Here is a 14,201-nt window from a genome sequence, read left to right as displayed (position 1 = left end):
CTTCCTCAAATGCTGCCTCAATTAGGATACATATGCCACACGGAGAAGTTGGATGAACTAGGGTCACTTTTTCTGGAGAAACAGAGGCTGAGAGGAGAGAGACCTGACAACATTTTATAAAATTCTGACAGGTATATATGGACTAGACAGTGCTGGTTTCTTTTCCCAGGGTTGAAATGCCTAATACTAAGAGCCTTCATTTAAGGTGAGAAGTAAAGGAGCTGTGCAGGGCAGGTCATTTACACAAAGCAGTGGATGCCTAGAATTCACTACCAGAGGTAGTAATTGTGGCAAATATAATAGACTCGAATGGAAGTGGAAGGTTATGGACATTCTGGATGGGCAGAAGAAACACACACAAGATGCTGGAGGAACTCAGCAGGCCAGGCAACATCTTAGAAAAGAATACAGTCAACATTTCATGCCAAAACCCTTCACTGAAGCATTGACCGTACTGTTTTCCAGAGATGCTGCCTGGCCTGCTGAGTTCCTCCAGCATCTTGTGTCACTTGGACTTCCAGTATCTGCAGACTTCCTCTTGTTTGTGATGTAGGCAGGAGAGATTAGTTTAATTATGCATAATTGGTTTGGCATAACATTGTGGGCTGAAGGACTTGTTCTTGTGTTCTGCTGTTCCCTGGAGCAAATTACATTACAGAAAAAAATCATATTTATTGCTTTTCACTCAGTGGCCACTTTATTAGATACACCTGTTCATTAATGCAAATATCTAATCAGCCAATCATGTGGCAGCAGCTCAATGCATAAAAACATACAGACATGGTCAAGAGGTTCAGTTGTTCAGACCAAACATCAGAATGGGGAAGAAATGTGATCTAAGTGACTTTGACCATGGAATAATGGTTGATGCCAGAAGGGTGGTTTGAGTATCTCAGAAACTGCTGATCTCTTGGGATTTTCACACACAACAGTCTCTAGAGTTTACACAGAATGGTGTGAAAAGCAAGAGAATTATTCAGTGACTAGCAGCTCTGTGGCAAAAATGCCTTGTTAATGAGAGAGGTCATAGGGAATTGGCTAGACTGGTTCAAATTGACTGATGGGCGACAGTAACTCATATAATCACACGATTTATCAGTCTTGTGCAGAAGAGCATCTCTGAATGCACAACATGTTGAATCTTGAAGTGGATGGGCTACAGTGGCAGAAGATCACAAACATATACTCACTTTCCACTTTATTAGATGCAAAAGGACTTTAGATGCATACTGTACCTAAAAGAATGGCCACTGAGTTTAAAGATTGTTGTAGGTCGATTGTATGAGTTTGTTACTAAATTCCACGTCTCCTTTCTCTCTGTATAGTTGGACATGGTGCATTGAAGGCCTGTCCCTGGACTCTATAATTCATCGTTCACCCCTGTAAATGGAAATGTTTGACCCCTCTGCCCTTGTCTTTTCTCCTTGACGTGTAGCATGTCTAATGTCAGTTTTGCTGTGACTTCCTTCAATTTTCAGTTGAGAGGTACAGGTTGCGGGTACTGAAACCTTGTCTGTCTATGAACCCAGGACATCGCAGCTTGTCCCAGCAGTGAGTGCAGCTTAAGGCACGGTCAGATTTGGAAGTATCTGCTCTCAAGCCTTTCCCATCTCAGACATTTTCCCCAGGTCTGGAAATGGAAGCCATTGGGTCACGTTGAACAGACATTGCCCAATAATTACCAGCAATCCCATTCTCATTTAGTTAGTTCATGAGATGTTCCTTTTTATACAGTGTGTGATGCATTGAGTTAAGCATTTATTGTCTGAGACTGATTTGGATAGCCCTGGCGTTGGCTAGTCAGCAGATGACCAAAGGTGGCTGCATGTGGAATGAGAACACACATCTCCATCTTGCTGTCATTACTACACTCATTTGTTTCATCTGGGCCTTCAGACACAGGAGCAGAAATTGGCCATTTCGCTCATTCAATATATACACATGCAAGCACGCGCGTATACAAGATATTAAGAGGAATAGACAGAGTGGACAGCCAGCATCTCTTCCCCAGGGCACCACTGCTCAGTACAAGAGGACATGGCTTTAAGGTAAGGGGAGGGAAGTTCAAGGGGGATATTAGAGGAAGGTTTTTCACTCAGAGAGTGGTTGGTGTGTGGACTGCACTGTCTGAGTCAGTGGTGGAGGCAGATACACTGGTGAAATTTATGAGACTACTAGACAGGTATATGGAGGAATTTAAGGTGGGGGGCTATATGGGAGGCAGGGTTTAAGTGTCGGCACAACATTGTGGGCCGAAGGGCCTGTACTGTTCTGAACTATTCTATGTTCTAGTAACATTGGCAGGTTTATTATCCCCCTGAACCCCATTCTCCTGCCTTCTCCCTGCAACCTTTGATGGTCTTACTAATTATAACCCTTTCTTCCCTCACTTTAAATATACCCAATGAATTGGCCACCACAGTTGTCTGTACATAATCAATTCCACAAACTCACCACCCTCTGGCTAAAGAAATTCTTCCTTATCTCTGTTCTAAAGGGTTGTCCTTCTATTCTGATGCTGTGCTCTTTGATCTTACACTCACCCACTATGAGAGACATCTTCACTATACCACTCTATCTCGGCCTTTCAATATTTGGTAGGTCTCAACGAGATCCCTCCCCCCTCATTCTTCTAAATGCTAATGATTAATCTGAGCAGCCATACTGTATCATTTTGGGATTGGGTATTTACTCAGTAATTAACTCATTCATTTACTCATGTACTTATTTATTTACTGACAAACAATTCAGAAAACACCCTTTTGTCCCTTTGAGCCCGGCCATCCAGCAATCTCCCAATTTAACCGTACACTAGTAACTAGACTGTTTACAGTGACCAGTTCACCTACCAACCGGTATTGTGGGAGGAAACCAGAGCACCTGGAGGAAACCCACATGGTCACGGGAAGAAGGTGCAAACCTAGTAGTGTGAAATGAACAGAGTGTCACTGGTACTGTAAAGTGTTATGCTTGCCACTGTACTCTGTGCTGCCCTTGTGGCTTGGTTGTGCGGGAGGAATGCTGAGGAGCCTAGGGATAGGACAGAGTGGTGGCAGGGAGGTGGGCATACAATGTGCCATGGGTCTGAATGCCACTTTGTGCCTGAGGCCTGCACTCTCAACAGAGGGGCACAATGGCCTGAGCTGCTCCCTCACCACACCAGAGACCCACCTTCACCCCAACCTCCTGTGCAGACTGCCTGGAGTTTGCATATTCTCCCTGTGACTCTCTGGATTCCTTCTGGGTTCCAACCACATCACAACGCAGGGTGACTGGTGGGTTATTTGGCCATTGTAAGTTACTCTGAGTGTGGGTGATTGGTAGAATTTGGAAGGAATTGATGCTAATGTGAGGAGAGTAAAATGGGATCACTGTAGGATTAGTGTACAAGGGTCTGAGGCGCCTCAATGGGCCACAAGGACCTCTTTCTCAGCTGCATCTCTCTACTACACAACTAACAAAGAAAAGTCCTTGGAATTTGGACAAATTATGCGTTTTGTTCAGTCCAACTCTGATCTAAAATGTATTTATATCTCTTCAAGAATATTCTCCGTATAGACTTCAAGGCCGGATACCCTCAATGTTCGACAGAAGGTGTCTGCTGTGGACTGGACGCTTCAAGAGGGAGGAGGACATCCCAGAAATGGTTTCGTAAGTGATTTCATAATCAATTCAGTGCAGCTGACTCCTTTATGACCTCCTCTCTGCTTATCGATCTGCTTGCATCAACATGGTGGTATGCACAAAGATTGTACGCTTGAACTGGGGAATTCTAACAAGTTTTAATAAATGCTCAGTCACATACTACTGCTGTCCAATTTTTTTCTTTTTGGTGATTTCAGGCTCTCAGTGCATTTCATTGTGGTTACTGTGATGCTACTGGTGTAATTCTATCAGACAGAAATATCTATCTCATAATTCATTTGCCATCTATCTGAGAAGGTGATTAAAAAAATTATGATTATTGTGCAATTTTGGCAAAACATTTTTTCTGCCATTAAAATACAGATTATATCTGACTGAGAATTAAATGGTTGAAGCCATTTCAAATCCATCTTTGATGACAAATGTACCTAACATTTGGAAAGTGAAAACTGCAGGTGCAGAGAACCTGAAATAAAAACAAACAGAAATGGCAGAAACGTTCAGCAAGTCAGGCAGCATCTATGGAGAGAGAGAGTTGATGTTTTAGCTTGATGACTTTACATTGGACTGCAGTGCTGTGACTTGTGAATCTTCCAGCTGTTGGTTCAATGGGCATCACTAAAAATGGAAGGTTGATCTTTTGCCAGCAGTCTTTGACCTGAAATGGTGACTTTGCTACTCCCCCCACAGATGCCACCTGACCTGCTCAGTGTTTGTGGCATTTTCTGTTTTTAATGGGTGATGAGTTCCATATATGGACACCAGTCCATCTTTGACACAATGTGGGTTTTTAACATTCTTTTAGTGGTGGTGAGCTGTGCTCAGTGGCACTGCATTGGCGTTTAGAAAGATCTACAATTTTGAAACAATTTGCATAGAGATAGTGAAATCTGGGATTGGTATTAACACATTCAAGGTTCAAGATACATTTATTATCAAAGGACAGTTTGTATGCGGTATTCAACTCTGAGATTTGTCTTCACCAGACAACCACAAAACAAAGAAAACCATGAAAGCTTTTCAGCATAGAGTAGGCCTGAGACAGGTATGTATTCTCACCACAACTGAGATACGTAGTCATGTTACCATGGAAGCTCTTTACTCAGCAGCTGCTGGTTTGGAGAAGCACCAGTTGTCCTGCCTCCTGCTGCTTCCCCTCTGAGCACTGAGCTGATTACCAACCTGTGACCATTTGTGACCTGTTGATAAGTGAGCCTGCATTCACTAGTCAGCTGCTGGTTTGGTGTCCACAGTATTTTAGGAGAGCGGGAGGCACCAGCTATGCTCAGCAGGCCAGTTATAATTTTGTCTTCAGTGTGTGAGCTCGGCTCTGCTCTGTATCATTGTCTAGATCAGCAGCTGGTTTAATGCAGAAATAGCTCAGTGTACAAGTTGCAGTTAGCTGAACATTTCCAAAGCTGAGCTGGCTTTTATTGTGCCAATTTTAAAAGTGTTTGGAGCAATTGATCAGGCTGTCCTGTTAGAGAGACCACGAGGGAAAACATGTTTGATTTAAAAGTATTATTTTTCCTGCAGCCAATTCCAGCCCTCAGAAGAACTGGGCTAGTGTTACTATGAATATGGTGATATATCTCTAGCTCCAGGTGACCAGAGTGTGAATAACACACCTGAGTTTATTCAGTGAAAGATATGGTTGATAAAGTTCTCATCTTCATAAAAGTTTGGAATAGCTGAGGACCATTAAAAGAAAAAGTCTGGTGTAATATTGTTCATGGTAGACCATAGTCAAAGAAGCATAGTGTCGTGGAGCATTCAATATCCACAATACACTAACATATACCGTGTATATAAGATACAATATCACTACATCAGGACAGGTACTAATAAGCAGCTCTCAGGCAGGAAGCAAAGCAGGAGGGTAAGAGAAAGAGATGTATACCGAAGAGATTCTATAGATGATGGAAATCTTGAGCAACACATAAAGTGCTGGAGATACTCAGTAAGTCATGCAGCATCTGAGGAGGGGAACAAGCATTCAGTGTTTCAGTATGAGCCCCTTCATCAGAACTGGAAGGAAAGTGGGTAGGGTAGGGAGTACAAGATGGCAGCTGATAGGTGAAACCAGATGAGGGAAGAGGTGGGGGGGAATGATGTAAGATGCTGAGAGATGGCAGGTTGAAGTGGTGCTGAAGCTGAAGAAGGAAACTGATGGGAGAGGACGGTGGACAGTGGTAGAAATGAAAGAAGGGGCACCAGAAAGAGAGGTGATGGACAGATGAGGAGAGGAAAAGGGGTGAGAGCAGAACCAGAATGGGAAATGGAAAGAGAGAGAAGGGGAGGGGGTAATGATCAGATGATGGAGAAATCAATATTCATGCGTCAGGTTGGAGGCTATGCAGATGGAATAGGAGTTGTTGCTCCTCCAACCTGAGAATGTTTCCATCATGGCAGTAGACGAGGACATGGACTAACAGGGCAGAATGAGAATGGGCAGTGGCCAATGGGAAGTCCTGCCTGTTGCAGATGGAGCAAAGTTCCTCGATAAACTGATGTGGAGGAGGCTGCACCAGCAACACTGGACTAATAGATGACCATGACTGACTCGCAGGTGAAATGTTGCCTCACTTGAAAAGATATTTTGGTCCATTGAGAGGTGGTGAGAAGAGGTGTAGAGGTGGGTTTTTCATTTGTCCTACTTGCAGAGATGAATTCCAGGAGGGAGATCAGCGGGAAGGGATGAGTGGACAAGGGAATCCTGTAGAAAATGATCCCTACGGAAAGTGGAGAACTAGGAAGAGATCCCATTTGAGATAGCAGAAGTTACAGAGAATAGTACGCTGGATGTGGAGGCTCGTGGGTGGTTAGTAAGGACAACGGGAACCCTACCCCTGTTATGGGCTGTAGGAGGATGGGATGAGGACAAATGTGTGGGAAATGGAGGAGACGTGGATGAGGGCAACATCGATGGTGGTGGAAGGGAAACCCTGTCCTTTGAGAAAGGAGGGCATTTCATATGTTTTAGAATCCAGCTGCTTCATCTGAACAGGTGCATCAGAGAGGGAGGGGCTGGGAAAAGGGAATAATATTTCTTGCAAGTGACATTGTGGGAAGTGCTATAGTCAAGATGACAATGTCCTGTTAGATTTGCCTGCAAATATTTGGCCATAAAAACTAAATCTGATTCTTAGATGGACCAGATAGACCCCAGTTACCCTCCCAAAGATAATCTAGGAGATTCAAATGGACATAGGTCTGACAAAAGTGGGTGGGAGAGAAATGTGTGTTCAGGGTAACTCTGAAGTGGAAGAAATTGTTAACAAACTTTGCCAGACTTGGTAAGCTGCAGAAAGATGAGCTGAAGTTATGTCACAGAATTTTTACACACTCTGAGCTGTTCTTGCTACGTTTGGATGAAGGGAACTGCAGATAGTGTGGTAGATTTTGTAATCAGTTTCTTTCAAAGCAATCTGAAATTCCTAAGTCCTCTGTTCTCCAGATCTGGCTACGAACTGATTTTTCCAGTCCTGACTACGCACTCAGCTTATAGTCCAGATCCCAAACACTGAGTGAGCTGGATGTTAAGTCATTGGGATTACTAGCCATTCAGATTGCTGCAATTGTCAGTGGTGTTCTTTGTGACATTTGGAATTTGAGATCATTGTGGTTTAAGTGTGACTGTGTTTAATACCACATTGACATCTGTCTATACATTGATTAAATGGGGGAGCATAAACTCTGGTTTTCTGGAATACTATTACAAGAAATAAGGATTCAATTTGTAGATGGAATCAATGATCTGCTCAGCAGTGATAGTCAGACGTTCAATGGTTGAAATGGTCAACTGACATGGAAATCTTTCCGACAGCATCGAAATGCTTTTAGCGACGAGGAACAAGATCAGGGTGCAGGTTTGCTACCTGATGATCGCCATGAGCATCGTGGCCTGTGTGGTGATGGTGGCCTCAGGAAAGAAGGTAGGTTCACTACTAACTCATTTTTGTATCGGCCTAACATCTGTAGTGAGGTTTAGAAAATAATTTGTTGTCACCTCAGCCACTAAATTCAGGCCCAGTACAGCTTGAGTGTGTACCCTCCACAACTCGGCAACTTTTTCAGTAGTGGCTCTGCAAACCCACGACTCTACCACCTTGAGAGATATAGGATAGACCACTCCTTTCAAATGCTGGTCTGATTTCCCCTATTCTCCTGTCTTAGAACTTATTCATTGTCATATCGACCCAGATATGAGGGTGTGTCAAGAGCCCTACAGCAGTTATAGTCATTGGCATGGAATCGCCTTCTGGTTCACTTCCACACCTGACCATCAAATAGCCATCTATACTAATCCCATTTACCAACACCTGCTCTGCAGCCTCCTGTACCTTGCTGATTCAAGTGCTCATCCAGATACCTCTTAAATGTTGTGAAAGTCTCTCTCTCACGCAATACATTCATGACTCAAAGTTCAAAGGAAATTTTTTATCAATGCCACTTTATGGAACCCTGAGATTCATTTTCCTGGGGGCATACTCAATAAATCCAATGGCCATAATAGATTCAATGAAAGATCCCGTAAACAGAGTGGACAACCAGTGTGCAAAATACAATAAACTGTGCAAATACATATAACTCTCTCACTGGGGCTGGTGTACAAATTTGGCTGGTTGGCCAACTCTGCTAACAGCTTTGTGACTCAGTGGTGAGAAGGACACCTTTTATAAGCAAGACACGTCTGGGGTCAGTATGATTTGGGATTCAAACAACAGGACAGTTGGGATGTTCTGATTGAGGAACATAGATTGTAGTGAATATTGTGTAAATACAGCTCACAAACAATTACTGGTCGCCAAGAAATGACAGATTATACACCAGCATAAAATTATAAAGAAAGTATATTTACCAATTTTCAACTTTTATCAAACAGTTAACTGGAAAAGAAAAGAAAGATAAAAGGGCCCATTGCAGTTAAACCAGTCTAAATATGCACATAAATGTTGGAGCCCGTTTCTGGTGTATTGCTGTACTCATGCGCGAAGCCTACATTCTGCATGAAAGAGACCACCCACTTCCCTGGAACACCATCTCAAAAGAACTGGGTAACTCAGGAGTATTGACACTTCCCCCTTGGAACCTTCCGTCTGTACAAAACACTTCCAACGGGGTCTCTCCTTTGAGCAGCATTCAGCAGCTTCCCTTGTGCCCCGTTCCTTAGCTCCTGCCGAAAGACCCCAAACCAGCCCATTGTCCTTCAGAAACCTCAGCCTGCCCCGTCTACTGGAATGTTTCATGGCATCCCACTGGGCAGAAAGTTGCAACACGGACCAAGACAATCCTGATTGGCTGACACAACTTTCCTAAGCTGAGCAACATGGCTCCTTATCTTTAGCTGAAGCCAAAAACTCCTAATGGCTGGACACACTGCTTTTGCAGAAAACTGCAGATATAAAAAATACTTCAGAGAATAGCAGTAGAAATCTTAACCTGGTCATTACATACAAAAAGAAAAAAATAATAAATAAGCAACAAATATTGAGAACATGAGATGAAGAGTCCTTGGAAGTCAGACGGTAAAGGAAACTTCACTAGAACTCTCTTACTCTCCATCCTAAATCTATGCGTTCTCATCATAGAACCCTCTGCCGCAGGGGAAATGTTTCTTGTATCTAATCTAATTGGCAGCTTTCCAGCACCTTCAACAGAAATTAGGGATGGGCAATAAATGTTGACATACATTGAGGATTTTTTCAAAATCCTCCTCCTCCTTAAAAAATGTCACAAAATGGTTTCGGGCTATAGTATTACCACACCTGCTACTGAGTCTTAATAGATGCCTGCCCACTTGTGTTCTCCCATAGTAACTGAGTGTGTCTCTTCTCAAGTTAGCAAGTTTGTTCCATTGTTGGGCCAGTGAGCCTCCAAAAGCAATCCTGTGACTGCCCTGTTATTCGGCTGTTGGAGGGGGAACTGATGTGAATTAAACTTCAAGCAAGGACAGTCAAAGCAGAAAGTCTGCCTGCGACATGTTTTGGGCACCAATTACTGTGCCAGAATGTTTCTGTGACAAGTAAAAGCACTCTGGCAGAGTGGAAATCACATGAATGGGATCGATTTCAAAACTCTTTAATGTTGCCATGCTTTGATTTTGAGAAGCAAAATTGAAAACTATTTCAGCTGGAATTTCTGTATTTTCAACATCTGGCAATAGTTGATGTGGCTCATTTCAACAAATTGAATTTATTCCTTGAGAGACCAGAGTGGGAGGGAGCCATACTTGCAGTTGTTAGGTTTGATCAGTCTGCAAATCGTCTTAAATATACTATTTAATGAAGAGAAAATGAAAGAGCCTAGCAGTTCATTGCGACACTAATGTTGCTTGGCTGTCTCCTCTGAGACAGGTCATAAATCGGAGGTTCTGATTAATGTCGAGATAAGCATAAGTGAGGACGGTGGTACAAAATTAGATGTCCCCAGAGCAACTGAAATAATAAGGCAAATGCAAAATACCAGGACAATAAATAGGTATAACAAGATTAGTCTTAGCTGTAGGTTATGCTCTGTAGAATTGAAACAGAATGAATAAAAGTGAATAAACCTCTTAAATCAATGTTTTATGTTACCATTTGCTAACAAACAGACTTAAAGGTTCAGTAAGAGACATTGAAAATACAACCAGTGAAGTAAACATAGGGTGTGCTGATGCAGGCAAGTCCAGGTAGGCCCCAGAAGCAGATCTGGCTCCTTTCCATAGGATCTTGGTACTCCAAAGAAGGGGATTTGTGATGAGGCTTTGAGTTGAAGAATGGGCAAAGGTGAGAGTGAAACCCCATATTCAAGAGTGTAGCATAACTAATCAGAAACCACAGACGCAGTAAGGGGTGAAATGCTCTTGAGGGCCAACTACAGGCCAATGGAGAGGAATACAAGAGCTACAGACCCATTCAAACCAAAGAACTGTGGATCCATTAGAACAAGGCACTCCCAGCATCCATTGTCAGGGAACTACAGTCAGACTGGAAATTTGATTGTGGTATTTGCATCTAGACATTCTCTTGAGATCCATAGATTGGAAACTACAGACTAATTAAACACCTCCACTGGGAGCAGTAGTCCCATTAAGTGTCACAGCTAAGAACTGCAGCAATTATTTAGAGACATTAATTGTATGCCCCCGAAGTAAAGTGCCCCAGAGGAATGTAATCAGGCGTGTGTTGAAGCAGAGCTTTGTAAAGGAAGTGGATGATAGAGAGTGAGGGGGTGGGGGAGAGATGCAAGGCTTTAATCTGGTTCTATGTGCGTTCGGTGATTGAAGTCAACGCAATGGAACAGAGCAGGCAAAAGATGAAGGGCCTACTGTGACCAAAGGGAACCTGCAGTGGTCTCGCGTCACGGAGTCATACATCACAGCAATGAACCCGCCAATACTGAAAATTAAGCAGTCAGCACAAATGGGTTATTGATGTTAGCACAGCCTCATAATCTGAAAGGCCTATTTCCATGGTGTATCAATGACACTCATTTGCACGGATCCTATTTTATTCTCACATTATAGAAAGGCTCTATAATGCCAGCTTCTACCTCCCAATGGAGACTATTTATCAAAGCTAATCAACTTTTCATCCCAGTGTAATATTAAGTGCCAATCAGCTGCAGGCTTTAATGTTGACCAAGTCCATCTATGGGATGCCCTGTCCAACCTTGATGCTTCACTTCCTTCCAGATACTTCTTGTAGAACGCAGTGTAACAACCCCAGCACCACCCAGCAGATTCCATTCTGTGGTCTCCCCTCACTTAACCACATGTGCACCAACAGGGTCTCTCCATCCCGTGTAATCATCTGGTGGTTTCAAAAGCCATGTTGGCAGTGAGAATATAAGAATTAGAAACAAGAGAACGTCCTAGGTTTCTCTTTCAGTAAGATCGTTACTCATATGCATAAACCCCATATCCCTCACTTTCTTAATCTTTATCCTGAGTAGGCTCAGTGACTAAGCTGCCACAACCAGCTTGGGTAGAGAATTCCAAAGCACAGTGGGCAACGATGACTTTCCTTTTCACCTCAGTCCTGATCAGTTCACCCTTAATTTTGGAACTGTGAAACTTGGTTCAGATGCCCGTCAGTATACCAATTTTGTAAAATTATCGCCTGTTTCAAAATAATTGCTGCTCATTACTCCAACCTCGAGGGTGTAAACTCAGTCTGCTCGAGTGTCCTCTGTAAAGGAAACCCATTAAATGCCGGAATCAAGCTGGTGTATCCTCACTGCTGCTCCTCTATCAGGTATATCCTTGGGTAGGGGGACCAGATCACTGAGGCCTCATTGGTCATGTGGGCTGTTGGAGTGGATGTCTCTGTCCTGTACTCAACCCCTCTTGCAATAAAGGCTGGTGTGCTGTTTGCAGTGTTAATTGCTTCCTGTAATTAAGTGTGTGTTAGATTTGGTGGCTCTTTCCCCTCTGAATACCAATACCTTTGTACACATCACATTTAAAAGTACTCAACCTTTCTATTTTTTCTACTGCAGTGGATAACCTCACATTTTCCAAATTATAATCCATCTTTCAAGTTCCTCACTATTCATGTTGCCTGGTGTTAACTCCCTGAAGTCACATGGTACCATGTTCAGTGCCCACACTGCCACCTAGCTTTGTATCAACTCCAACCTTGGATATATTAAAATTGATACCTCATCCAAATCATTGACATAGACTGAAAAGATGGAATCCAACATACATCCTTGTCACATCCACTGATCGTAGCTTGTTTACCTAAATACTTTGTTTGTTCCCACTGGCCACCCTGGTTTTTGAATTAAGGGAACTCCTCAGTCTGGATTGGTGGTAAGGAAAGACATCTTGGAAACAGGGTGAATATGTGTGAGGGCTGATCATGGTCCACCTGTCCCTTAGTCCACATGGATCCCAGTCATTTTGTGCTGTCAGTAACATAAAAGTTCTGGAAAGGTTTCTGAGTTTTAAGTTTTTAAGTTTTAAGTTTAATGTAATGTGAATACTGATTAATATAAAACCCCAAGAGAAAGTTCAGTCAAGACTCTGAGCACCTCTTATGATTTTTCTTTCTCTGTTTATAGGCTTTCAGGGAGCATGACAGCCTCACCAAGTGGAACTTGGAGAGAAAAGCCAAGATGAAAGAGCGTGGGATAGTCACTGAAAAGACCCAGTAACTGGACAAAGATTCAACGGCTCCACTTTGATTGAGGATAGCTAATATATATTTTCAACATTGGCTGCTTAACTCATGAGCATAAAGACTGGTATATGCATACCTCATGTCAATCTTTTTAATAGTTGCTCTCTAAATTAATCCATGGTTGGTACTGTTTTAATCAGATCCTTTCCCACTTTGATCTGATATAACCATTCTATATTTTCCCGGTAATGTCATGACCCTCAAATTAGATCCATTTGTTGCAAACTGTCATGTTTTTGCCTTGACGAAATCCCTAGGCGCACTTTTAAAATTGAACTATTAAGTTATTGATGCTTTTCCATGTCTCTGTGGAATCTATTTTGAAAGACCCCATCCCCAGGAATGGTACACCAGTCCATTTCTCTCAGCCCTCATTAACTATCACCTCTACCATTTCTACTTTTTCTGTTTGCATGCATTCATGTTACTTCATATGTCTTTTATTGTAACTCATTTGAACACCGTTAGCCTCCATCAGCAGAGTTCAGTATTAACCTATAGGAACACACCTACTGTTTTGTCTTTTTTCAACATAGAATATACAAAGAAATGCTGGTGCACCAGGTGAGTAAAGCACACTGCACCTCTCCATAGCTCACATGACCCACAAGAGAAATTATTCTGCAATCTTCACAATTGATCATTAGTACTCAAAGCACTTAGAAATGCTTTAACTATAGAACTGCAGTGACGTGAAATCAGTTGGTCAATTGTATGAGATTCTACATTGATATTTTTGTGAAACAATGAGTAAAGTTTTATCTATCTAATGTATTGTCTAAATGAATATTTATTTGGAATCAGAATTACTCAGTGTGTTTTTATTTATCCTGTGTGATATTTGCAAAGATGGTGAAAGTGAATTTGATTATTTTGATCACTGGCACACATACTGTCAGGATGCAAAACAGCTTTAACACAAGGACAGTATAGGTGATGCCTTGATAGGTTCTTGATGACACACTGGAGTGTGAGAGGTGTAAAAAGAGACTAGCTGGCAGAGAGACAAACAGGGCAGTCATTTTCATCAAGGAGGGGGCCATGCCAGTCATACCAAAGAGCCACAAATCTAATCTGCTGCAAACTGCCAAATTGTGGGAGGTGAAGATTATGTGGAGGGGAAGCTGCAGTTCCCAGAGGTGGTGCAAATCACACTTCGACCAGACATCGTACTGTGGCCCACTGAAGTCAGGAAAATCATCCTGGTGGAGCTCACGGTACCATGGGAGGAAAGACACGAGGAGACTTTTGAGAGGAAGGCCCTGAATACCAGTCCTTAGCCTAGGAGTGCAGGGACAAAGGATGGCAGATGTGGCTACTCCCCATGGAGATCGGCTGGCAAGGGTTCCCAGCGAGGTCAGCATGGAGTTTGCTGTCTGCACTGGG

General features: G+C 42.7%; 1 protein-coding gene across 1 annotated transcript; it reads left to right on the top strand.

The window, feature by feature from the left end:
- Positions 1-176: 176 nt before the first annotated feature.
- On the top strand, positions 177-13,585 carry LOC132397644 (protein FAM162A-like). Its single transcript, XM_059976413.1, has 5 exons — positions 177-205; positions 2,887-2,912; positions 3,543-3,651; positions 7,472-7,580; positions 12,697-13,585. Exons 1-5 carry the CDS (start codon positions 177-179, stop codon positions 12,787-12,789), a joined length of 366 nt encoding a protein of 121 aa, XP_059832396.1. The 3' UTR covers positions 12,790-13,585.
- Positions 13,586-14,201: the final 616 nt, after the last annotated feature.

This window comes from Hypanus sabinus, chromosome 8, assembly GCF_030144855.1.
Source record: "Hypanus sabinus isolate sHypSab1 chromosome 8, sHypSab1.hap1, whole genome shotgun sequence".
NCBI lineage: Eukaryota > Metazoa > Chordata > Chondrichthyes > Myliobatiformes > Dasyatidae > Hypanus > Hypanus sabinus.
This window is presented reverse-complemented; position numbering and strand designations above follow the sequence as displayed.

What these genes read in the sequence shown, in the direction of transcription:
- LOC132397644 (XM_059976413.1), top strand. Translation starts at nt 177, where the DNA reads ATGCCTAATACTAAGAGCCTTCATTTAAG. An exon ending in CACATGGTCACGGGAAGAAG is followed by an intron (nt 2,913 to 3,542) that starts GTGCAAACCTAG and finishes TATCTCTTCAAG; the next exon opens with AATATTCTCCGTATAGACTT. An exon ending in GACATCCCAGAAATGGTTTC is followed by an intron (nt 3,652 to 7,471) that starts GTAAGTGATTTC and finishes TCTTTCCGACAG; the next exon opens with CATCGAAATGCTTTTAGCGA.